The sequence below is a fragment of the Cebus imitator genome, unplaced genomic scaffold, assembly GCF_001604975.1.
Source record: "Cebus imitator isolate Cc_AM_T3 unplaced genomic scaffold, Cebus_imitator-1.0 Scaffold18, whole genome shotgun sequence".
Taxonomy (NCBI): Eukaryota; Metazoa; Chordata; class Mammalia; order Primates; family Cebidae; genus Cebus; species Cebus imitator.
In genome coordinates this window covers 5,584,726-5,610,990 of record NW_016107333.1, presented here as the reverse complement: position 1 = coordinate 5,610,990, position 26,265 = coordinate 5,584,726, and the positions used below count along the sequence as shown (strand labels likewise).

At 49.0% G+C, this 26,265-nt stretch overlaps 1 protein-coding gene across 22 annotated transcripts in view; it reads left to right on the top strand.

Moving 5' to 3' along the window:
- Positions 1-26,265, top strand: part of EPB41L1 (erythrocyte membrane protein band 4.1 like 1) — a 145,148-nt gene that overhangs the window by 74,685 nt on the left and 44,198 nt on the right. For all 22 annotated transcript variants that reach the window (XM_017512755.2, XM_037732842.1, XM_017512890.2 and 19 more), the window contains 7 exons: positions 10,221-10,411; positions 11,985-12,149; positions 14,493-14,597; positions 15,175-15,217; positions 19,025-19,100; positions 22,555-22,773; positions 25,461-25,548. In XM_017512755.2, coding sequence (XP_017368244.1) covers positions 10,235-10,411; positions 11,985-12,149; positions 14,493-14,597; positions 15,175-15,217; positions 19,025-19,100; positions 22,555-22,773; positions 25,461-25,548 — 873 coding nt within the window. In that variant the 5' untranslated portion in view covers positions 10,221-10,234. The remainder of the gene's footprint in view (positions 1-10,220; positions 10,412-11,984; positions 12,150-14,492; positions 14,598-15,174; positions 15,218-19,024; positions 19,101-22,554; positions 22,774-25,460; positions 25,549-26,265) is intronic.

Here is a 26,265-nt window from a genome sequence, read left to right as displayed (position 1 = left end):
CTCCTGCCTCAGCCTCCAGAGTAGCTGGGATTACAGGCATGCGCCACCACACCCAGCTAATTTTTTTATTTTTAGCAGAGACTGGGTTTCACCATGTTGGCCAGGCCCATCTCAAACTCCTGACCCCAAGTCATCCGGCCACCTCAGCCACCCAAAGTACTGGGATTACAGGTGTGAGCCACCGTGCCCGGCCTCTGCCAGTGCCTTCTATTGGCCAAATGGAACCAGAAGCCAGCAGTCAAGGGACAGTCCAATGGGCCAGCCTCCTGCTTCTTCAAGCAGGCCATGGATCTGGGAGTGCAAATGGAGATTAACAACCCAGGTGGTAGTTGCAGGGAGATGGGAGAGACGTGTCCCCTGACTTCCCAGAAAGAAGGAGTTGTCTTAGTAACTCGTTTTTGAAAACATCCTTCAAGGCTGGGCACGGTGGCTCACGCCTGTAATCCCAGCACTTTGGGAGGCTGAGGAGGGCGAATCACGAGGTCAGGAGTTCAATACTACCCTGGCCAACATAGTAAAACCCCATCTCTACTAAAAATACAAAAAATTAGCTGGGTATGGTGGTGGGGATCTGTAATCCCAGCTACTCGGGAGGCAGGAGAATCACTTGAACCCGGGAGGCGGAGGTTGCATTAAGCTGAGATCTTGCCACTGTACTCCAGCCTAAGCGACAGTGCAAGACTCCATTTCAAAAAGAAAACATAAATCATTCAAAACAAAAGAGTTTTTTCTGTCTGGCAGTCTCTTGGTGTTTTGATGTCTCCTCCCTTCCCTGCCCCCCATCTCTTCTCTCACCTGGCTCAGAATTCCCAAGAAAACCTGGGCAACAGTCTTGGATGTCATCAGTGTGCAGGATTTAGAAGAGACAGCCTTGCCGTGATACATGTGGTTGTGTATGTTCTCATGTTGTTTCACTGCTGTGCCTATGCATACAAAAACATACTTCTTGTGTACATGTCATAAGCGTCTATAACATATTCTCCTCTGTATCCAGCAGGACATTAAGTTTTTTAAAATTTATTTATTTTTGAGACAGAATCTCACTCTGTTGCCCAAGCTGGAGTGCAGTGGTGTGATCTCAGCTCACTGCAACCTCTGCCTCCCAGGTTCAAGCGATTCTCCTGCCTTGGCCTCCCAAGTAGCTGGGATTACAGGTGCATGCCACCATGCCTGGCTAATTTTTGCATTTTTTCTAGAAACAAGGTTTCACCATTTGGCCAGGCTGGTCTTGAATTCCTGGCCTCAAGTGATCCACCTGCCTTGGCCTCCCAAAGTGCAGGGATTACAGTTGTGAGCCACCATGCTCAGCCCAGGACATTAACTTTTGTATCTCAAAGTCCTTCCATTCTCTGTAATAGCCTTGATCTCCATGGCCGCCTTCTGATGTGGAGGACAGGGGCTCTCATCCCAGTTTGACAAATGAGGAAACTAATGCTCAGAAAGAGAAAGTAGCTGGGCATGGTGGCTCATACCTGTAATCCCAGTACTTTGGGAGGACAAGGTGGGTGCATCACCTGGGGTCAGGATTTCAAGACCAGCCTGACCAACATGGTGAAATCCTGTTTCTACTAGAAATACAAAAATAGCTGGGCATGGTAGCAGGCGCTTGTAATCACAGCTACTCTGGAGGCTGAGGCAGGAGGAGAATCGTTTGAACCAGGGAGGCAGAGGTTGCAGTGAGCCAAGATTGTGCTACTGCACTCCAGCCTGGGTGACAGTGAGACTCCATCTCAAAAGAAAGAGAGAGAGAGAGAGGGAGGGAGGGAGGGAGGGAGGGAGGAGGGGAAAGGAAAGAGGAAAGAAGAAGTGACTTGCCCAAAGCCGATCAGATCAGAAGTGGAAGCAAGGCAGCAGTGGTCCTGATTCTGAGTTCAGCTCTTTCGATATATTTCCTCTTCAATGGTGGGAGGTCTTTCTTTAGCCAGCTCCAACCCTGGAAGAAATCAGTACAGCCTGAGCCCCCTGAGGTTGCTGGAATGCCATACAGTGGGAAGAACTCTGGAGTCAGAGATGCCTGGCACAGCCTTATGACCTTGGGCAAATCTGTTGGCCTCTTTGAGTCTGTGCATCCTCATTAGTAAAATAAGGAGAATAACATCAGGACTTTGGATTGAAAAATCAGGTGTTGAGACTAACAAATCATCAGGAGAGGCTGGCTGGCTGGTAGCCAGAAAGGCTCCCAAGGTGAATGCAGCCCAGGTCTCTATGCCCATTTGGGTAGAGTAGAAATTGTCTGTTTGTGTTCTATCCGTCAATCATCCATGTGTTCAACCTTTTATCCATCTACCCAACCATCTGATGCCAAATCTGCTGAATGTAAGTTCTGGCACTGCTGTTTACTAGCTGTGTGACCTGGGGCTAGTTTCTTTCTTTCTTTTTTTTTTTTTGACTTACTTTTTTTTTAAAAAAAGATGGGGTTTTGCCATGATGGCCAGGCTGGTCTTGAACTCCTGACCTCAGGTGATCCACCCACCTCGGCCTCCCAAAGTGCTAGGATTATAGGCGTGAGCCACAGCGCCTGGCCAAGGGGCCAGTTTCTTAACTTCTCTGCTTCAGTTTCTTCTTTTGTAAAATGGGGATAATAAGAGTACCTATAACCTATTACAGATTATTGTGAAGATGAAGTGAGTTCATTGATGTAAAGTACTCAGATCAGTGCCTGGCAAATAGCAGACTACAAATGATAATGTTATTTATCAAGAACTGCGCTGAGCCCTGGGGATAATGGCTAATGAGACAAAATTCTTATCTTTATGGAGTTTATTTTTGAAGGAGGGATAAAAAGAAATAAGCAATTCTCCTGCCTCACTCTGGCACTTTGGGAGGCCAAGGCAGGCGAATTACTTGAGGCCAGGAGTTCAAGACCAGCCTAGCCAACGTGGTGAAACCTCATTTCTAGAAAAAAATACAAAAATTAGCCAGGCATGGTGGCACATGCCTATAATCCCAGCTACTTGGGAGGCTGAGGCAGGAGAATTGCTTGTTTGTATAAAAAAAATTATCGATTGATTTAAATCGATGAGACAAGTTCAGTTTGTGATCATTACTATGAAAACCAACCACCCAGCTGGGCATAGTGGCTCATGCCTGTAATCCTAGCACTTTGGAAGGCCAAGGCGAGTGGACTGCCTGAGCTCAGGAGTTTGAGACCATCCTGGGCAACACGGTGAAACCCCATCTCTACTAAAATCCAAAAATTAGCTGCAGGTGGCTGCATGCGCCTGTAGTCCCAGCTACTGGGGAGGCTGAGGCAGGAGAATTGCTTGAACCTGGGAGGCGGAGGTTGCAGTGAGCCGAAATCATGCCACTACACTCCAGTCTGTGTGGCAGAGCAAGACTGTCTCTAAAAAAACAAAAACAAAAACAAAAAGAGAGAAAGAAAACCAGTCACTCAACCCAGCATGCTTGCTTAATGGATTCAAAGTTTCTGTTTGGGGTGATAAGAATTTTTGGAAATGGATAGTGGTGATTTTTGCATAACATTGTGAATGTAATTAATGCCTCTGAATTGTTACCCTTCACAATGGTTAAAATGGCAAAATGAAACAAAAACAAAAGCAATCTGGCATGCTGTAACCAAAAAAATAGGGGAAGGGACCTAAATAAATTAGACAGGGTGGTCAAGAGGCACACAGATTCACGATCTGAAGGTGGGATCTGCCAAGCTATCCATGCAGAGGGAACATTACAGACAGGCATTAAGGACAAAGCCCCAACGCCTGGCACAGTAGAAGAACAGACGGAAAGCCAATGTGACAAGCTCATGGTGATGGTGGCAGTATGGGGAGGCAACAGGGGACCAGTAATGGTGGGAACTGATGCTGAAAAGATGGGCGACAGCCATATAGAGAGGCCTGTAGCATTGATAAGGAGTTTTATTTTAATGGGAGGGCCTTGGGAGTTTTAAAGAGGGCATCTGGCCAGGCGCAGTGGCTCTTGCCTATAATCCCAGCACTTTGGGAGGCCGAGTCGGGCAGATTGCCTGAGCTCAGGAGTTCAAGACCACCCTGGGCAACATGGTGAAACTCCATCTCTACTAAAAATACAATAATTAGCTGGGTGTGGTGGCGGGTGCCTGTAGTTCCAGCTACTTGGGAGGCTGAGGCAGGAGAATTGCATGAACCTAGAAGGTGGAGGTTGCAGTGAGCTGAAATCATGCCACTGCACTCCAGCCTGGGCCATAGAGTGAGACTCCATTTTCAAAACTAAAAAAATAAAGAGGGTGGGCCAGGCGCTGTGACTCATGGCACTTTGGGAGGCTGAGGTGGGCAGATACTTGAGGTTGGGAGTTCAAGACCAGCCTAGCCAACATGGAGAAACCCTGTCTCTACTAAAAGTACAAAAATTATCCAGGCGTGGTAGCACATGCCTGTAATTCCAGCTACTTGGGAGACTGAAGCAGGAGAATTCCTTGAACCCAGGAGGCAGAGGTTGCAGTGAGCCGAGATCACACCATTGCACTCCAGCCTGGGCACCAAGAGCGAAACTCTATCTAAAAAAAGTAGAATAAATAAATAAAAAGTAAAAAAAATTAAAGAGGGTGTCCATTGAGAATTTTGGAAAAATTCTCATGGCTGCTTTGTGGATAATAAAGTCTAGGAGGGCCCAAGTGGTCACAGGGAGACCATGAAACAGGCTGGGGCAGCTCTCCTGGAACAAGCTAATAGTGGCTTAGATTTAGGCAGTTGCAATAGTGATGGAGAAAAAGAGCAAATCCAAATTACTACTCAGAGGTGCTGACTCATGCTAACCCTTGTTAGAGGGCCTGATGTATAAAGCAGATACCAGTTGATTCATTTTTAAGGCATGGTTTACTGTCAGACTGAGTGGATATTGCCTCATCTGGGCTAGGACACCCTCTCCCTGCAGGCCACCCAGATAAAGAGCCACAGATGAGAAGGCTGCTGAGTGCCCCTGGAAGGTGAACTAGAGGAGCCAGAGGGTGGTTGCGATGTTGAAGAGCGTCAGATGCTGACAGCCCGCTGGGCCAGCCCCAACTCAGCCCAGACGAGCATCCCTGGCCTCACTGGGCCCCTTTCCCCCAGACAGAGAGCAAGTACGGCGCTGTCAGCATTTACTTCTCTGACTGACCTCTCTTTTCTAATCCTGTGCATTAGGCCTTTCATATGTTAGTGTCATCAGTCTGGCCCTGCTGGCCTTTCTCCGTTTGTTGTGGGTGGATGCTTCTGAACTCCCGTTCTTAGGACCCTCCTCACTATAGCTTCCCATTACTGCTGGTAATTATAGTGCCTACCTCTCAGGCTTGTTTTATTGGGTGCATACCATGCTAACTGCTTTCTCTGTGTTATTTTCCTAACTCTCCTTCACTGTCCTGAGAGGGAGGGAGGAGTGTCTCTGTTTTATAGAAGACGTAACTTAGGCACAGAAAAGTGAAGTCACTTGTCCAAGGTCACAGAGTGAGCAAGCATTGGCACTAGGCTTTGGGTCTGGGTCTGCCTGACTCCAAAGCCTGTCGTGTGAACCACTGAGCCACAGGGCTGCCTACCCTACCTCCCTGCAAGAGGTCCATGAATGACTGTGTGATGTCTCTAGCCCTGGGCCTTGGCTGGCAGCAGCACTCAGTGATGGGAATCCCATCCTTCTCCGGCACAGAGATGCTCCTGACTCTTGCAAGGCTGCCTGCACCCTCCCAGCCCTGTCACTCCTCCTGAGCTCCAACCAGCCCCTCCTTCCAGGCTGTTTGGTGCTTACCCCACCCCGCCCTTTTTTTTTTTTTTGAGACAGAATCTTCCTCTGTCACTAAGCTGGAGTTCAGTGGCCTGATCTAGGGTCACTGCAACCTCTGCCGCCCAGGTTCAAGCAATTCCCCTGCCTCAGTCTCCTGAGTAGCTGGAACTACAGGTGTGCGCCACCATGCCTGGCTAATTTTTTGTATTCACCATGTTGGCCTGGATGGTCTTGATCTCCTGACCTTGTGATCCTCCCGCCTCCGCCTCTCAAAGTGCTGGGATTATAGGCATGAGCCACCACGCCTGGCCAGTGCGCACCTTTATAGGCTTCTCACTCTGAAGTGCCAGGATGTCAAGGTCTCCTGTCTGTCCCCTGCCTAGTCCCCTTGTTCCCATCTCTGGGCATCTGCCCACATGGTGACTCAGCTCAGATGCCCTCCCTGCATCTCCTGTCTAAATGGCTCCCTTTTTCAACACCCAATTCTACATTCACTCCCCACCCTAGAGGTATCCTTTGGGAACTCCAGGCTACAGTCCAGATCACCAGGTCCCCAGACTCTGCTGAGTGGCTGAAACATACATGACAAATCTAGATCGTCTCCTTCTGGAGTGTTTAGCCATTTCCTGGGTGAGCATCCTCCTCCCACATTGCAGCCAGCTCCTAGAGAAGCAGCACGTGCTTCCCTCCAGGGGCCACTACGGTGCCTGGCCTGGCCTAGCTGCACAGCAGTCTCCATCAGTCTTCCCACCTGGGCCTGGAGGGAACCATGCCCACATGGTAGGCTATGTCAGAAGCCAGGCCAGGCCCTTGGCTCCCTTTCTGTGGCCTAGTGAGAGAACCATGCTGTTGTCTTTGGATTTGTGAAATTAAGATTTCATGCTAGATTTTTTTTAAAACATGTTATTTTTGATTTATAAATTTTTAAAGGGTTTAAACAGACCTTTTCTCTTTCTCATACTGTCATACCAAGCCATGTGCACGAGAAACATTTCTTTTTTGACCTCTAACTTAAACCCATTCAAGGAATCTCCAAGTATAGTAGCAAAACCAAGAACTACAGTTAAACAGAAAGAAGAAAAAATAATAATCTGTCTTCCTGCCACCCAGAAATAACTATGGTTAATGCTTTGCTGAATTTTCCATATCTGTGCATGTGTATTCATTAAAATAGGGTCAATCTGTACAAACTGTTGTGTATCATGCCTTTTTACTAAAATATTTTCCATGATTGTTTACTTTTTTTTTTTTAACTTTCTAGAGTGGATGAGCTATCATTTATCTCACTAGCCTCTGGCCATGGAATGCAGAGGTGGCTCCTGCTGCATCCTTGGCGTTCAGCCTGAGCCTGAGTGCTTTCTCCTTTGGGGGAGTTCTGTTGGGGTTTGCTTAAGTTAGCCAAGTACAGTGGAGAGAAAGCAGACCTAGCGTTAGGATCTGGGATTTCCAGGGGCTGGGGAGGGAGGAGAGTGGATGGAGGAATCAGGGAAACCTGTCTGAGGAAATGACCATCACTCAAATCTTTTTTGCTCAACTGTAAAGGAGTCTCACCTGTAAAGGAAGAGGAGTAGAATGAATTATCTCAAAAGGCATCCAGCTCCTCTCGTCTGTGGTTCTGGGAGGGCCAGCCGTTTGCTGCCAGCAGGCTCTGCTGGAGACCCAGGCAGAGGAAGACTGAGACTGGGATATTTATGTAAGGTTGCTTTCCTGGCTATTTCAAGAACCCTCAGGCTCGGGAAAAGTTCCGAGAGTATGAGCTGAAATCAGATTGAGGCCATCTGAAAGGGAGGAGTGGAAGTGTCTCCCGGCTGCCTGGGCCCACAAGGGGTCATGTAGATTCTGCATCTCACAGCAGAAAACACACAGATGAATCTGTGGGTGCTTTTTTTTTTAAATTTGTAAGCAAAATTAAGCAGGCAGTTATTTTAAGGGTTCTTGCCTATCAGCCTTATCTGACATGACCAGTATCCTTAAGTGCAGGCTCAGAAAAGATCCTGAGCCTGGCGCACAGGTATCATGTGGGCCCTTCCAAGGCTGTGGGCTCCCCTAGAGCAGCTCTCGTTGCTTTGTATCCTGGCCTGGAGTCAGCACTCATTGTCCCATAAGTGACAGAGAGCCTTTATCCAACTATGGCTTTAAGTTATACCCATAAAGCATAGAGTAGTGGCTTGAGTGGAAAGCGTTTCTGGGTGGGGAGGAGGCGATGGGGACCCAGGCCTTCCTTTCTTCCTCCTCTTACTTCTTAACAGCAGCATCAATACCAGCAAATCCTCTCATTTGTACTCTAAGCCTCAGCCTACAAAGCCTTTCCCCTGTCATCCACTGTGTGCGGGGGTGCTGAGGATGTTCAGGGCCCTGGAGCTCTCCTGTGACTGAGTGGGCTGCTTGGGGTGCTCAGGGTCCCTGTCTTTCTGTCCAGTGCTCTTGGCTTTGGGCCGGGCTGATGCCCATTGAGATGTAGGGAGAAAAATTGAAAAATGAAAAAAGTGTCGGGCAGGGGATCTGGAGCATGTGGCTAGCCCAGGGTGGATGCTGTGTCTATCTGTCTGTCTGTCTGTCTGTCGGTCTATCAGAGGCCTCCCACAATGGATGGTGCAGGGGAGAGGGCCTGCCAGGTCTAGCCTGAATCTCTCTCATGTAATATGATAGATTTAGAGGAAGAGCCTGGACTCAGGGGGAGGGTTCCTGCTCATTTCTCTCTATTTTCCTGGTTTTAGCTTTAAAGTTTTCTTTGAGGCTCTGTTGATTGGGGGCAGGAATGGTTGCATTTGATGCCCCCTCCCCTACCGAACCTTTTTAAAAAGCTAACTTGTGAGTTAAAAAATGCCTATGTGTATTTTATTTATTTATTTATATTTTATTTTATTTTGAGATGGAGTCTCATTCCGTCACCCAGGCTGGAGTGCAGTGGCTCACTGCAACCTTGGCCTCCTGGGTTCAAGTGATTCTCTTGCTTCAGCCTCCTGAGTAGCTGGGATTTCAGACGTGTGTGACCACACCGGCTAATTTTTGTATATTTAGTAGAGATGGGGTTTCACCATGTTGGCCAGGCTAGTTTCAAACTCCTGACATCAGGTGATCCGCCCGCCTCGGCCTCCCAAAGTTCTGAGAGTATAGGCATGAGCCACTGCGCCTGGCCTACATATGTATATTTTGAAAGATAAAAGTAGTTCCAAAGCATATAAAGTGAAAGTGAAGTTTTCTCTCTTATGTCACCTTGTTCCCAGGGATCTCTTTCGTTTTCCTTTACCCACTTCCGCCTTACCAACCTCTCTTAACAATTTGGTGAGTATCCTTTCAGACCTTTTACTAAATGTGTGCAAACACAAACATATGTTGTTGAGGTTACTGTTTTGTTTTTCTTTTTTTTTTGGAGACGGAGTCTCGCTCTATTGCACAGGCTGAGTGCAATGGTGCACTCTTGGCTCACTACAACCTCCGCCTCCCAGGTTCAAGTGATCCTCCTGCCTCAGCCTCCCAAGTAGCTGGGATTACAGATGTGTACCACCACGCTGGGCTAAGTTTTGTATTTTTAGTAGAGACAAGGTTTTACCATGTTGGCCAGGTTGTCTCAAACTCCCGACCTCAGGTGATCCACCCTCCTTGGCCTTCCAAAGTGCTGGGATTACAGGCATAAACCACCACGCCTGGCCTGCTTTGTTTTTCAAATATAAAAATGAGACCATGCCATTCTCTCTCTCTCTTTCTCTTTCTCTCTCGTTAACTTGCTTATTCCAGCAGAATAGCTAGGCAATGGGTCCTTGACTCTCTGAAATCTCATTTACTGCTAAAAGGGGAAAATGACAAGAATAGTTTATCCCAGAGAGTATTTCTCTATGTTGTTCACTTTTTGGATGAATCCCAGAGAGGTGAAGTGACTGCCACATTTGTGGCCAACTCAGGGCCTGAGCCTGGTTTTTTTTTTTTTTTTTTACTTTTACATCGTTAGGGCTGCGCAGTTTTTTGTTTTGTTTTGTTGTTTTAAGTTTCTTCCTGTCATTCTCTTTTTGGATACATTCTGTGAAGCTAGCAGGGCAGGAATTATTGAAGCTTGGGGCATGAAGAGGTGTGCCCAGATTCAGCACTAGAAGGGTCTGGAACCCAGGGCTCTTTTGGTTAAATTCTGTGCATCCAGCTTTTCTGACAGGCAACCAAGTACCAGGTGAGGTGGCTGGAGAGACAGCCTGGCTTGGACCCTGCCTGGACGCGATCACTGGCTGCCCCGTGTGCTCCTGGCAGAGTAGAGCTCCTTGGAAGGACTCATCATCCCTAGCAAGGGCCAGAGATTAGGGTCCCTGAGGAGCTGCAGACACAGGGTGGCAGGGTGCCTGTGACCTCAGCCACTAACCCCTCACCTCCCATGACTCTCCCCCATCCCCACTTCTGCTGTCTCTCCCTCCCTCCTCCCTTCACCCTATGACTCTTTGTCTCTTTGCCTCCATCTGTCTCTCTCTGCGTGTGGTTCCTGCCCCTCTTGCTGTCACACCATTGCTGTCCCTCCCTGTCCAATGTTTTCCGTCATGTCAATGCAGGCGTGCTGGTCACCATGACAACAGAAACAGGCCCCGACTCTGAGGTGAAGAAAGCTCAGGAGGAGACCCCACAGCAGCCTGAGGCTGCCGCCGCTGTGACCACCCCTGTGACCCCCGCAGGCCACAGCCACCCAGAGGCCAACTCCAATGAGAAGCATCTTCCCCAGCAGGACACGCAGCCTGCTGAACAGGTGTGTGCCTGAGAGCATGGACATCCCTTTCCTGTCCAGACTGTCCTCCAGGTCCAGTTCTTAGAGCCCCAGTATTTTTTCAGGAGGGAGGAAAGAAAGAAACTAAGATTTATTAGTGACCCGTTACATGCCGAGCACTGTGCTGGGAGCATCGGAGTCATTTTATTTTCTTTCTTGAGACAGGTCTCACTGTGTTGCCCAGGCTGTAGTGCAGCCTCAATCTCCCAGGCTGAAGCAATCCTTGTGCCTCAGCCTCCTGAGTAACAGGGACTACAGGCATGCACCACCACACCTGGCTGACTTTTTAAACTTTATTTATTTATTTAGTTTTTGAGTTGGAGTCTCACTCTTTCACCCAGGCTGGAGCGCAGTGGCGCCATCTTGGCTCACTGCACCCTCCACTACCCAGGTTCAAGCGATTCTCCTGCTTCAGCCTCCTTAGTAGCTGGGATTGTAGGCGTGTACCCCCATGTCTGGCTAATTGTTGTATTTTTATTAGAGTCAGAGTTTCACCATATTGACCAGGCTAGTCTCGAACTCCTGAACTCAGGTGATCCACCCACCTCGGCCTCCCAAAGTGCTGGGATTACAGGCGTGAGCCACTGTGCCCGGCCATCATTTTTTTTTTAACTTTCAGTAGAAACAAGGTCCTTCAGTAGAGACAAGGTCTCACTATGCTGTCCAGGCTGGTCTCAGACTCCTGGGCTCAAGTGATCCTCCTGCCTTGGCCTACCAAAGTGCTGGGATTACAGGTGTGAGCCACCACACTGGGCCCATTGTGGTCATTTAAAAATTTTTTTCTCTCAAAGAGTAACTACCCCATTTTACCCTTGGGGAAACTGAGCACCAGCAGGATAAAGTGAGTTACCCAAAGTCACATTGCCATAAAGTGATAGAGCTGAAGTCAAATCTAGATCTGATTTTGAAGCCTGAGTTCTTTCCATTTCTTTTCCTATATCCGAACCTGTCTGTTCTAGCTTGGCCAGCCCCACGTGACCCCAGAGCAAAACCCATTGCCCTAAAGCTACAAGGGACTCACCTCGTCATGTAATTCACACCTTCCTTAATTCATGACAGGCCTGGAGAGGGCAGGGAATAGGCCAAGATCACCAAGGGAGTCGGCAGTGGAGTTAGGATCGGGGGGCGGGGCAGGTCTCTGGCCTTCCTTCTCTCCTTTAGCTCAGTGCACAGCTCCCAGCATCCTGCTAGATCCAGTGATGAACAGAAAGGAGGAGACCAGATGGATGCTGTGATGACTCGTGCGCTGCTCTAGGAGAGAGACAGGGCAGCGCTGGCCACCGGCTTTGGTTTCATGGGATGCTCCTGCCTCAGAGGATGCCTATGGCAGCAGTAGCCTGCAGGGAAGACGGGGACCCCTCACTGCATGGCAGCCCTGGCTCTCCTCCTGTGCACACCAGCCATAGGGCCCGGTTGCCCTGTGGGTCTCAGAGAACAGTAACTCTCATTCAGGGGTCTGTCTTGGACCCAGCTGCCTCCATATTGCTTCTTATTTATATGAAAGGCCATGGCTTAAAACTCACTGAGCAAACTCTTCCCTTGCTTGGTCCTGCAGAGCCTAGACATGGAGGAGAAGGACTACAGTGAGGCCGACGGCCTGTCGGAGAGGACCACGCCCAGCAAGGCCCAGAAGTCACCTCAGAAGATTGCCAAGAAATACAAGAGTGCCGTCTGCCGGGTCACTCTGCTTGATGCCTCGGAGTATGAGTGTGAGGTGGAGGTAGGGGAGTACTCCGCGCCATATGTCCCGTCCGCGGTTGACCGGTCTCAGGTCCAGAGCAGGCTCCTGTGTGTACCCAACCTGGGCCAAACCAGAGGAGTCCTGGACCGGCTGCAGTGTCCAAAGGGATGACCTGGCTCAGAGCTCCTTTATACAGATGGTGGCATCAAAGCCTGAAGAGAGTGGTTATGATTGCAAATAGAATTAGATGAGGCACAGGGCTGGCACCAGGGGAAGGGTGACTGTATCTTGGCAAGGATGCCAGCATGTAAGGGCTGATCTACATCCCAGTAGACCTAGGAGCTGGGCCCTCCTATTCACCCAGGAGAGTAATTTCCATTAGAATCATTTTTCTACACTGGGTGGAGAGAGGGGTTCTCCCTTCCTAGTGAATATCCCTGTCCAGGGAACCATCTCAAGTCTCCAGGACAAACTAGTCACCTGAGGGTTCTATGGGAAGCCCGTCACCCAGTCATAGGGAGGCGGCCCACTGGGAGGATGTCACCCGGGCTGTGTAGAAACCCTGTGGGATGGCCCTGCCCCATGGTGGTGACACAGCAGACGCCTCCTTCTGGGGTTGGCCCTCCAGGCCCCGTGTTTAGGTCTCCTTTTCCTGTATAGGTTCTGACTCTCACCTTAATTCTGAGGTCTCGATTGCCCCCTCTGTGAGTTAGAGGCTCTACCCCTGCCAAGACAGCGTCTCTGGCCCTCCTCTGCATGTGTGAAAGGGCTCAGAAGGTGTCCTTGCAACTGAAATTTACCGGAGCTGCCTCCTTTTCTCCCCCAAGCCCAGGTTTTAGGGATGTGACTTACTCCTGAGCCCTGGGAGGCTGAGTCCCTCTTCTCTACAGGTTTTGTTTTGTTTTGATTCTTTTATCTATCTTTCTTTCTTTCTTTCTTTCTTTCTTTCTTTCTTTCTTTCTTTCTTTCTTTCTTTTTTTTTTTTTTTTTTTTTTTTTTTTTTTTTTTTTTTTTTTTTTTTTTTTTTTTTTTTTTTTTTTTTTTTTTTTTTTTTTTGTCTTTTTGAGACAGAGTCTTGCTCTGTTGCCCAGGCTGGAGTGCAGTGGTACTGTCTCAGCTCACTGCAACCTCCACCACTCAGGTTCAAGCGGTTCTCCTGCCTCAGCCTCCTGAATAGCTGGGATTACAGGCACCCATCACCACGCCTGGCTGATTTTTGTATTTTTAGTAGAGATGGGGTTTTGCCGTGTTGCCCAGGCTGATCTTGAACTCCTGGCCTTAAGTGATCCACCCGCCTTGGTCTCCCAAAGTGCTGGGATTACAGGCATGAGCTACTGTGCCTAGCTGTGTATGTATTTTTTCTATAGAAAGATTTCACTTTCCCTGCTCCTGGGACAAAAGAAGCGGCTGTCTTCTATGTCCTCTCTCCTACCTTAATGGGCCCCAAGATGCCATTTCTGCCTGCCCTAGAAGTGCATAAAGGGTTTGGCTAAGGCCAGGTCCTCTTTCTCTGATGATCTCCAGGTGCAGGAATTCCTAGTCAGGCTTGGTCCTGAGGGCCCAGCCAGACTTTACAGGGGCCTCACTCCCTCTCTAGAGTCCCTACCTCTTTGGGTGGTGACTGCCTCCTGTTCCCCTGCCCTATGATCCCCTTATTGGTGATCATCTTCATCCCTGTGGGTTTGGAGTGCCCAGCTGGGTTCTGGGCTTCGTCACTCTGAATGGTGGTTCAGAGAGCCCCAAGCCTAGCTATACAGGAGTGGGAGGAACCTACCCTGCTCTGTCAATGCTGCTTCCAGCAGAAGCTGAGGGAGGCCTCGTGAGCCTCTGTGAAACCTCACTGGCTGTGGAGAAGGGAGTGGTAGGCTAGCCTGTGCTGCCCTGGATTCCACTCAGTGAAGGGGAGGAGCCCAGGAAGGGAGGGTCACACTGGGACCCTGAGTCCCAGGCCTTCCCCTTCTCCCCCTGCCTGCTTCTGTCATATTCCAGGGGCTTCTTCTCTTCCTCTCACGCCCAAAGCTTAGGACTTGGTTTTCTGCTCCTTGGGTCTAAGTGAGTCTCCTTCTCTTAATCACTACAAAGGAAGGAGAAAGCAGTCACTTCCCATACCCTCCACTCCAGCTTCTCCCTAAGCAAGCTCAAGGTCTAGAAACCCCCAGCAGAACTTGGAAGAAGGCCATCAAGGAACTGGGCATTGTTGTCACCCCCAGGATCCCTGAGGACTCAGAGGTTGGAGCCAAGTAGGTGGCAGGAGCGCTGCATTCCTGTGCAGATGCTGAAGGCCCTTGGGGTTTCCGAGTTGTCCTGGTGGAGCCTAGGGTATCTCCCAGCTCCACCTCGGGGTGTGCTGCAGCCTCACAGCCACTCTGATTGCCTCCTTAGAAACATGGCCGGGGCCAGGTGCTGTTTGACCTGGTCTGTGAGCACCTCAACCTCCTGGAGAAGGACTACTTCGGCCTGACCTTCTGTGATGCCGACAGCCAGAAGGTACCTGGGCTGGGGAGCGGGGCAGGGCCTCCTCTTCTGTTAAGCCCCTGTAATCCTGGCCACATCCCATGGCTTCCACTAGTGCTCAGATCATTAGGCATCTTCTGTTTGTATGTCCCCAAGGTTCAGCCAGCCCTATCCACTCTCTGTTCTCTGTCTCAGCCATTTCTTGGTGACGCACAGGTCACCCCCAGATGGGTATTTGCAGGGCCCTGGTTAGGCTGCTAGAGTTGCTGGGGGCAGCGAGGAGCTCCCTGCCAGACCCTCTTCCCTACCCTTGGGAAGCTCTGCTTGAGTTTCCTCCTTCCTGCCAGGCTCCCTGCAGCTGCATTACTTGCTCACTGGAATTGTCTCACGGCTGTGGTGGCTCCAGGGCACTGGGTCCAAGGCTGGTGGTAAACCCCAGCCCCATTCTCCTCACCCCCTAGTCCCAAGGAAAATGGACTAAGAGGTTTAGACAAGGAAGTGTGCTCCCCATGAGGGGCTGTTGACTGGCCACCTCAGGATAGTTCTGTCCCCAGCCCAGTCAGGTCCTTTGCTGCATCTTCCCTCTGAAGATCTCTATCTTTTCTTTTAGAACTGGCTGGACCCCTCCAAGGAGATCAAGAAGCAGATCCGGAGTGAGTGGCTTGCTGTGGTTGGGAGGTGGGTGGGCGAGGGGATCCAGACCATGAGAGCCCCCCTTGTATCGCTCTCTTCTCCTTTGGAAAGTGCATTTAGGCTGGGTGCCGTGGCTCATGCCTGTAATCTCAGCACTGGGAGACTGAGGTGGGTGGATGACTTGAGGTCAGGCATTTGAGACCAGCCTGGCTGACATGGTGAAACCCCGTCTCTACTAAAAAAAAAAAAAAAAAAAAATACAAAACTTAGCTGGGCATGGTGGCTGGCTCCTGTAATCCCAGCTACTTGGGAGGCTGAGGCACTGGGACTGCCTCAAGCAATTTTCTTGAACCCGGGGGGCAGAGGTTGCAAGGAGCTGAGTTCACACCACTGCACTTCAGCCTGGGCAACAGAGCAAAACTCCATCTCCAAAAGGAAAAAAAAAAGAAACTTTATTCAGATCCATGAGTCTGTGTAATCCACATGGTAGATCTTGAGAGAAGCCAGGGCAGGAAGGACAAGTCTAAGGCCCAGAGAAGAGAAACCACTGTGCAGAGTCACACAGCAAGTTAGCAGAGGAATCAGAAATGCATTCAGGATGTCAGTTCTAGAAGGGAATTGCAGAGCTATCGAGGACAAAGGACAAGCAGATGGGCTGGAAACAGCCACCCTGCTATCCAGGGATGGCGCAGACTTCAGTAAGCAATGACCCTTCCCTCAGAGGCTCAGAGAGAGGCAGTTATTACCTAAGGTCACAGAGCCAAATGTTGGCTGAGCCAGATCTTGAGCCCTGGTCTTCCAACACCATCCTGTGCTCTTTTCAAGGCCTGGAGTGAAAGCAAATGAACAGACCAACAGCCTGTCCTTTCTGGCCCAGAGAGAGAAAGCATGTTGGGAGGGGATGGGGCAGCTCCCAAATGGCAGAATGGGGAGGTAGGTGGCCTCAGCAAGCCAGCCTGAGTAGGTTGGGACCTGGAGCCTCAAGGCAGAGATGCCTCCACCCAGGGCCCCTCCCACTTGGCTGTGGTTGGTCTCTCCTGGACTCCCCGGTCCCCTGACTGGAAAGCTGTAGCTGAGCCTGTTGCCATGACAGCGGGCAGCTGGGCCCAGAGATGCCAGCTGACTCTGCAGGAGGGGGCTCAAGGAATTCTTCCTGTAGGTTCCATCAGTTGGAGACAAAGAGGCAGGCACACAGACAGTGCACACTTCTCGGGGGGCTGACAGATCCTCTGCCTGGGCTTCAGGCTGACTCCCAGAAGCCCCTGCCTGGCTGGGAGGCCTGCCTCTCCTGACTAAAGGGATGGGAACACATGCAGGAGTCGAGTGTGCAGTGTTCGGTCAGGACCAGGAACTTGGGAAAGACAGGCGGCTAGACCAAATGGTCAGGTGTCAGCATCCCTCCCAGAGCTGGCCTGCAGCCCAGGCCTGGTGGATGTCACTCCTTGTAGCCATCTCAAGTCTCTGAGTAATAGTCTTGATCCCTAGCAAGTACCTTATCCAGGAAAGCCACAGTCTCTGACTCTACCCCTATAACTTCCAGCCATTCATCCTCATCCTACCTTCTAGGGCCCCAGTGGAGCAATTTGTTACCCTCTTTCTTCTGTTTGTGACAGCACCTCAGCCTTCTGAAGGTGGCGCCATTGGTCCTTGTGGCCTGGGCTTCGGAGTTGGGTGTATCTCCTCCCAAACCTCAGTGCACCTGGGGCAGAGTAGGGCAAAGTAGGGTACCTGGGCAAATTCTCCACATCTCTGGGCCCCTGCTTCTCCTTGGCCAGTGGATTAGTCATTCCTGCCTCACTAGTTGGGGGTGACAGTTAAATGACATATGTATGGACAGCACCAAGCACATAGTAGGTGCTCAGTAGCTGTTTTCTTCTTGCTTCCCTGAGGCAGTATGGTGTGATGATTAAGCAGACAGACTCTGAGGCCAGCCCGCCTGGATTTGAATGTTAACTCCATCACTGCTTCTGGTGTTGACTGTTCTGTGCCTTGGTTTCCTCCTCTGTAAAGCAGGATACTTACATTTACGATGTTGTGAGGATTAAATGAGTATTACATGTAGAACAGTGCCTGCACACAGTAGCACCTAGTATGCATCAGCTATTATTTATTATTATTATTGATTATTACCATTATTATTCCTGAGATAGGAGTTCCTGAGGCTTATTACTCCTTGAGGCTGCTTTTTCCAAGAAGTCGGTGTGGTCAGAAGCGTGGGCTCTGGGGCCAGATGACCAGTTAGGATCCCGATTCTCTACCACTGACTAGCTGACTTAGTCACTCTGAGAGAGTGATTTAACCTCTCAGAATTCATCTAGAAAAAAGAAAGTTGGGCCAGATGCGGTGGCTCATGCCTGTAAAACCAGCAGTTTGGGAGGTTGAGGTGGGCGGACCACGAAGTCATGAGTTTGAGACCAGCCTGACCAACAGGGTGAAACCCCATCTCTACTAAAAATACAATAATTGGCCAGGCATGGTGGCACATGCATGTAATCCCCCTACTCAGGAGGCTGAGGCAGGAGAATCCCTTGAATCCGAGAAGCAGAGGTTACAGTGAGCCAAGATCTCACTGTTGCACTCCAGCGTGGGAGACTGAGTGAGACTCTGTCTCAAAAAAAAAAAAAAGAAAGAAAGCAGCTTCAGGATGATTATGAAGATCAAACCCCTATACATGTGCATAAGTTCTTAGCAAGCACCATGACTAGCACTGAGTAAGAGTTTGAGATGTGACCTCTGGATGGCGCAGATGGTGGTTACTGCAGGGACAAGGATGGTAGTGGCGATGTGGCCTACAGTGGTCCATGGCCACAGCCCTGCCCTGAATGGGCCTTGTTTTCTCACTTTGTCAGGGGCCTCTTTGATCCTGGAACCTGAAATGCCCCAGGCATGGTCTGACCAGTTTTGTCCAGTGCCTCATCCCTGCCCGCCTTCATTCCCTCTCAAGTGGCCACCCCTTCTCCAGGCTTGCAGAGCTTGCCTCCAGTGATAACCTCAGCCTTTATTCCCCTGTGTATCTTCTTAGATGTGTACCACTGGTTTCCCACATCTAACTATGGAGGTTAGCGTTTATCCTCCTAAAATATCTCTTTGTTACATTTAGCCCATTATATTTGCCTTTAGGTCTTGTTTATAATCCAATCCTGTCATCCGAGATGGAGTCAACATGATACAGGGCAGAGTTTTCTAATGTGTGTTCTGAGAAGCATTGAGCTTTCAGGATGCTCTGTTAAAAATGGATACAACAGATCGAACCATTTTTGGAAATTCCTGAATGCATGTTCCCCTCAGAGAGTTGCAATGCACAGTAGCAGAGTGAGGGCTCTGACAAGTCCCGATTTAGGAAACCTGTTTAATGTAATATTGTCTAGACTTTTTTCTTATCACTAACATCCTGTGACTCAGACTAGGGTGTAGACCAAGGAGCCAGGTGGCATTGCCACTTCCAAGTGGGGTGACCTTGGGCTGACTGCTTTACTGCCTGGGCCTCAGCATCTGCAAAATGGGACTAATCATAGGACTTACTCTTGGGGTTGTGGTGAAGTTTACTGAAGTCATGTTTGTCAAGTAATGAACAGTGTGCCTGGCATACAGCGTCAGTTTTCTTTCTTTCTTTCTACCTTCCTTCCTACTGCTAGCTCACAAGTCTCTTAACCTGGGCCTCAGTTTGCTCATGTGTCAAATGAGAATAATGTTCCAGCCTTCCTGATTGGATTGTCCTAAGATCAGAGATAGGAGAAGACTTTGAAAAACTGCCCATAGGATGGTGCATCTGGACCACCCAGTGGGATGACAGGGCCTCTCTGATCTCTCCCACCTTCTTCTCTCAGGTAGCCCCTGGAATTTTGCCTTCACAGTCAAGTTCTACCCCCCTGATCCTGCCCAGCTGACAGAAGACATCACAAGGTGAGAGCTTGAGAGCTGTTGTGGGAGAGACAGGTATGCTGGCTGTGTGGGACAATGGATGAGGGCCCCTGGCCCTGGGGACACAAGCAGTATGTGACAGCAGCTGCAAATGCAGGTACCTACTGAGGTCAGGCAGACAGCATCAACACAGGAAGCCGACTTATCGTAAGAAACACAGTGTTGCAAGCGCAGTGGTCAGTGGCAGCTGACCCTTGATGTCAGAGGAAGAGGTATCACAGGGAGCTGTGGGGCCCTTGTAGATTTAAGAGGACAGAAGCCACCTAAGACTGTTGCTGTTCCCCTCCACGCCATCACTGTCATGTAGGAATTGGGCCTGATTGTTGAAATGAACCTAGAGATTAAAGAATAAAAACCACAGTTTCTAAATGTTGGGAATGAATGCAAACTTTAAAAAACATGGCACGGTCCATCTCTGGGTGGGACATACCAAACCCTTGTGAAGGCTGCTGTGCTGCGTGACTCACCAGTTTGCAGCGTTGGGGATGTGGAGAGGGTAGGATGGGATGCCTTTGCACTTGGGAACTTTGGTCTGCATGCCACTCTGTGCACATGTCAGATATGTGAAAGTCAAATAGTGCTTGGGACTCCCCCCAGAGAAAAGCCTGGGCTGCCAAGGCAAGCATGGACTGTGCATGTAGTCTCATTGTGCCTCAGGACAAGTAGATAACATGGCCTAAAGATTGGAAGTGAGTGCAAAGCATCCTTCAGTATGGGAACTTCTGTGGGGTCATCTCATCTCTGGAAACCAGAACAGGGGGAAGCCCTCCTCTTAAGCCCTTTCTAAAGAGATAGTCTCACTTCATGATATCCTGGGGCTGTGTCATCCAGGTGATGGGCCTTATACCCCCAACATAAGATATGGGCTGGAAGTTCCCCTACAGCAGGGGAGGGGCTCCTAAGCCCGGCTCTCTCTCCCACTGGGTCCCTCCTTCACTTTCATGCCAATTGCCTATTTGCCAGGCCATCAATCAAGGTAAAGATGCTGACTCTGGCCTTGGGAGATAAAACAGATGTTCCTGGAACAGATCAGGCCTGGGCTTTGGTGTCATTAGCCCTAGTTCCATGCCCTGAGGTCAGGTGGGGGATAATGTGGCAGCAGCAGGATCTGAAACCTCCATTCCCAAGTGGACTCTGTGGGTTAGGCCAGCACAGCCTCCATCCCCCTGGTCTTACCTAGTGATACCTCCCATCTTTGTGCCAGAGCCTGGGCACTGTGCTTCCAGGCACACTGGGAAGGAAGTTAGGCCTGCCTAGCACAGATGGCCCCAGGAGATGGGTGGTATAGCAGCTGATGTTGCCAAAAATAGTTAGGCCCGAAATAAACTGGTCAAAATGACAAATTGATTGAAATGAAAGATTGGTCAGAATATTTGGCAGTGATTTCTGAATTTTGAGACTTTTGAACAGAATGCCCATGAGCCTCTACTTGGTGCTTGTGATATCTGAGCTGCTGCTGATTCTGAGTTCTTGACCCTGGACACACACTGAGGCTGCACATACTTTTTGCCAGGATTTCGGTTCTGACTGTGAAATAATGTCACAGAGTAGTAAAAATTATATTAAGTAAAAGGTACTTAAAATACGCTGGGCGCAGTGGCTCATGCCTGTAATCCCAGCACTTTGGGAGGCCAGGGTGGGCAGATCACAAGGTCAGGAATTCAAGACCAGCCTGGCCAATATGGTGAAACCATGTCTCTACTAAAAATACAAAAATTAGCCGGGTGTGGGGCAGGTGCCTGTAGTCCCAGCTACTCAGGAGCTGAGGCAGGAGGATCACTTGAACCCGGGAAACGGAGGTTGCAGTGAGCTGAGATCGCATTACTGCACTCCAGCCTGGGCAACAGAACAAGACTCTGTCTCAAAAAAAAAAAAAAAAAAAAAAAAAAAAAAAAAAAAAAAAAAAAAGGCCAGATGTGGTAGCTCACACCTGTAATCCCAGCACTTTGGGAGACAATGGCAGGAGGATTGCTTGAGCCCAGGATTTCGAGACCAGTCTGGGAAACATAGTGAAACCTTGTTTCCATAAAAAAAAATACAAAATTTAGTTGGGCACAGTGGTGTGTATCTGTAGTCCTGGCTACTTGGGTGGCCGAGGTGGGAGGATCGCTTGAGGCTGGGAGATTGAGGCTGCAGTGAGCCAAGATTGTGCCACTGCACTCCAACCTGGGTGACAGAGTGAGACCCTGTTTCAGAAAAAAAAATAGGCAATTGAAAAAAAAAATGGTGAAAATAACAAAAATGGGCAGGGTGGCATCGTTGGCTAAAAATGAACTGAAACTTTTTTTTTAATACACAGTAACCGAAAAAGCAATAAAAAATGCTTTTAAATGGTTCTAAAATTATAAAATCATCCAAGTATGCATAGAAGTTATAAAAAATCATGGCCTGGTAGTTGGAAATATTTCTTTAAACCAATTTGTTTTCAGACAATTTACTTAGAGCTGGAGGCAAAATGAGAAAGTTTTGGGAAGGGCGGGCGTGGTGGCTCACGCCTGTAATCCCAGCACTTTGGGAGGCCGAGGCGGGTGGATCATGAGGTCAAGAGATCGAGACCATCCTGGTCAACATGGTGAAACCCCATCTCTACTAAAAATACAAAAAATTAGCTGGGCATAGTGGCGCGTGCCTGTAATCCCAGCTACTCAGGAGGCTGAGGCAGGAGAATTGCCTGAACCCAGGAGGCGGAGGTTGCGGTGAGCCGAGATCGCGCCATTGCACTCCAGCCTGGGTAACAACAGCGAAACTCCGTTTCAAAAAAAAAAAGTAAGTTTTGGGAAAGCATTGGCAAGCAGGTTCATCTGGGCGATGATATACAACATGGAAGTGAAAACTAGTGGGGTAGAGTGACGTGTGCTGGCATGGAAAGGCTCTAAGGCCTGGGTATGAAAAGTGAGCTGTTAGAATTAGAGGCAGCATTTGATGCCCTTTGCAGGTAAGAAACACCCATAGATCAAAACCACATACATTTCTGGATATCCAAGGAGAGGAAATGTCTAGAATACCACTCGATAACTCTGGAGACCGAATGAGAGTCATCAAGAGGAAATAGAGTCACCGCCAAAGTGTGCATTTTTCCTCCACAATATGAATACAGTATGTTACTTGTATAATTAAAACTACACCACATTTTGTGATGGCCAAACCAGCAAAGTAGTCCTATTTAGTTTGAAATTGAATTAGAAATTGAAAATGCTCTCATAATAGAAAACAAACCCCTCAAATTTAGAAATACACAAAAATGCTTACAGTCATGTGAAATGTTGCAAAACCAGCTCATGAGACATACCCAGATCGTCAACATATGAAGCGCCAGTGTCTACAGACATCATTTTCTGCTGACCTATGTTCTGTTTGGTTCTGATGGACAGCTGTGCTTGGGGGATCTAGGGAGGAGTAGGGCCCTGTGCCCATGCTGGCTCTCCCCTATCTCCAGATACTACCTGTGCCTGCAGCTGCGGGCAGACATCATCACGGGCAGGCTGCCCTGCTCCTTTGTCACGCACGCCCTGCTGGGCTCCTACGCTGTACAGGCTGAGCTGGGCGACTATGATGCCGAGGAGCATGTGGGCAACTATGTTAGCGAGCTCCGCTTCGCCCCTAACCAGACCCGGGAGCTGGAGGAGAGGATCATGGAGCTGCATAAGACATACAGGTAAGAGGGTGCCAGCCAGGGCCTTCCTTGCAGGTCCGAGTGTCCTAAGCCGCTGCAAACTGTGCTGTTTGTACCCCACCTGGCTCTGCCCCTAACTCGAGGTCTAGCTGAGAGCAAATCATCTCTGCAAACAGGAATGATAGTGACTGGCCGTGTGGCCTTGATGACCTTATGGGACCGAAGTTTCTTAAGCTCCTATATAGGTGTGATAATTCCCTGTCCTTGGCCTCTGAGAATCAGTTTATCTGCCAATTGGAGATAATAGTCACTACTGTGTGTCTCTGAGTAAGTGTCCTGCTGTCTAGATCTTGCTGTAGAGTTCAAAAGTTTGGACCTGAAAGCTAGCCTGCTAGGGTTTCTGTTCTGGCTCTGCCACTTTCTAACCAGGGGATTTCGGAAAGGTCTTTCATTTCCTGTGCTTTGGTTTCCTCACCTGTTCAAGGTGGATGCTGTGAAACCCACCTTGTAGGATTGTTGGGAAGCCTAGACAGCACTTTTTTTTTTTTTTTTGAGACAGAGTCTTGCTCTGTCACCAGGCGACACGCTAGAGTGCAGTGGCGCGATCTTGGCTCACTGCAACCTCCGCCTCCTGGCTTCAAACAATTGTCCTGCCTCAGCCTCCCAAGTAGCTGGACCTATAGGCGTGCGCCACCATACCCAGCTAATTTTTGTATTTTAGTAGAGACAGGGTTTCACCATGTTGGCCAGGATGGTCTTGCTCTCTTGACCTCGTGATCCGCCTGCCTCAGCCTCCCAAAGTGCTAGGATTACAGGCGTGAGCCATCACTCCTGGCGACAGCACATATTAAAGGCACACTGCATGTTGGCTGTTAGTGTTGCTATCTGTGGATCAAGGGGTTGAATAGTTGATAGTGCAGAGAAAAGTACTCCTTCCAGCAGTTGGATGGTAACTAGTGTGATTGTAGGCTGGGTAGGTAACTAGATGAACTAGTGTGATTGTAGGCTGGGTAGGTAACTAGATGAACTAGTGTGATTGTAGGCTGGGTAGGTAACCCATCTAAGCCCCATTTTTCACCTGTATGTGCACGAAGTTAGATTATCAGTGTCTCTCAACTGTTGGCATTTGGGGCAGGGGAATTCACTGTGCAGAATGCTCAGCATCCCTGGGACCCAGTAAATGCCCATAACACCTTCTCATCATTGTAACAACCCAGATACTCCACTTTGCCATTGCTTCTGTACAGGCTCCCCTGGAGAGGAACCGTCGGAACTAAATGATTTCTAGGGTTCTTTTAAGCTGGAAGTATTTGGGGCTGTAAGTCCAGGATTGTTATGGAAACACAATGTAATTAATAATATGAAAGTGCATTATAAGCTGTAAAGTGCTGTGCCCAGGGAAAGGAGTATGGTGATATTGTATCATTCCTATTGAGGATGGAGAGAATTAGGAGGCTCATGTCCTGTGGGCTTCCTCTGGAGAGGAGGGATAGGGCCAGATGTGGAGGGGTTATATACATGAGGAAGAGCCTGCTGGGGTGTGATGAATGATAGGTCAAGGGTGGCAAATGCTGTCTCTGAGAGTCGCATAGTAACTCTGCTTGGTTAATAATGACTGCTGTGGTATTGTGTTGAGTAGGACCCTGATTCCCTACAATGCCCAGGTTAGCAATATACCTACCACCTGGGCATAGGAATAGGGAGTAGTGGCTTGCTTGCCATCTGTCATCCCTGTCCTAGATAGCAAGACATCTTAGGATTTGTAAGTCATAATAATTCAGAGAAAGATGTTCAGGTTGATATGGGTTGGAGAAATACTCACGGCTGTCCCTACAACACTTTGGACCTAAAGCATACTGACATCTAGTGTCCAAGTATCCCATACAGCAGCCCAGAGGTAGACAGGTCACAGGAAACAGGCCTGGAGGGTATACCAGACATGTAATGAAGTGATTAGGAGCATACACTCTGGAGTCACATTGTCTAGATTCAAATCCTGACTCTTCTCCCTAATAGCAGTGTGGCCTTGGACAAGTTACTCAACATCTCTGTGTCAGTTTTCCTATCTGTAAAATGAGAATAGTCATAATACCTACCTTGCAGAGTTGTTATGAGGATTCAGTGAGTTAATCCATGTAAAGTGCTTAAAGCAGTAACCAGCACATAGTACTCAATAAATGTTTGCTGTGACTAAGTGTAAAATGTCCAAGTTTCCTGGCAGCCAAAGCAAAGAAGGAACTTGATTAATTACATAACTCTTCTTTTTGGAAAGGAGAATGTGCATCTGTTCCTTAGGAGAGATTAAGTGGCTTCCGATACTAAATTCTGCAAGAAATATCTTATGTAGGTAATAATTTAGGAGCCCCTGGGTGGTTGTAATGAATAGTGTCCTTAACAGTGGTTTTACAGTCATGGAAAAGTAGAGTTTATAGCTCACAGTCAACTCCGTGGCAGAATGAGGCAAAAATCCTGACTCCCAGCCCAGCCCTTGTATGCTTCCTGGACTAACAAGACTGGACTTGAGCTTTGGCAGAAGATGGGGGTTGGGTGGGCTGAAGTGGAAGTTGGGGTACACCCTCCTACTCTGAGGGCAGAGGGAAAGGATTAGGGTGAGGCTCAGCACATTAGACTTGCTGGAATTGTGAGTTCTGATGGTGGCCACCTTCGGCCAGCAGGACTCAAGGTTGGGCCTTTCCCATGGTCACCTGTTACTGCTTTCTTTCCCTCAGGGGGATGACCCCAGGAGAAGCAGAAATCCACTTCTTAGAGAATGCCAAGAAGCTTTCCATGTACGGAGTAGACCTGCACCATGCCAAGGTACCACCGGCTTCCTGGTTTCCCCTCGCGTCTGGGTGGTGCCCCCGAAGGACTATCTGGCCTTTCCCTAGGGCTTGGTGTGTCAGAACCTGTGTTACCTCCAACTTGAAACCTTTTCTGTTCTCATTCTTCTTCCTCAAAGTTCCATAACGTTTTATTTTCTCATGATCTTTATCATTTTCTACATCTATTTTATTAATGAACCTGTTTGAGCCACTGCTAGATTGGGAGCATCATGAGGGAAAGACATAGGCCTTAGTTTATTTCTGTATTCCCAGCACATGGTACATAGCCTGGCAGCCAAGCACGTGCCACTAAATGTTTGCTGGGTGAATGAATGATGGAATGATTGGCAGAGCAAATGATGGAACAAGTGAGTGGGTGAATAAATACCTAAATGGGGGCCAGGCACAGTGGCTCACACCTGTAATCCCAGCACTTTGGGAGGCTGAGGTGGGCAGATCACCTGAGATCAGGAGTTTGAGACCAGCCTGACCAATATGGAGAAACCCCATCTCTGCTAAAAATACAAAATTATTCAGGCATGGTGGCACATGCCTGTAATCTCAGCTACTCAGGAGACTGAGGCAGGAGAATTGCTTGAACCCAGGAGGCGGAGGTTGAGTGAGCCGAGATTGCACCACTGCACTCCAGCCTGGGCAACAAGAGTGAAACTCTGTCTCAAAAAACAAAAACAAAAAATACCTAAATGGATGC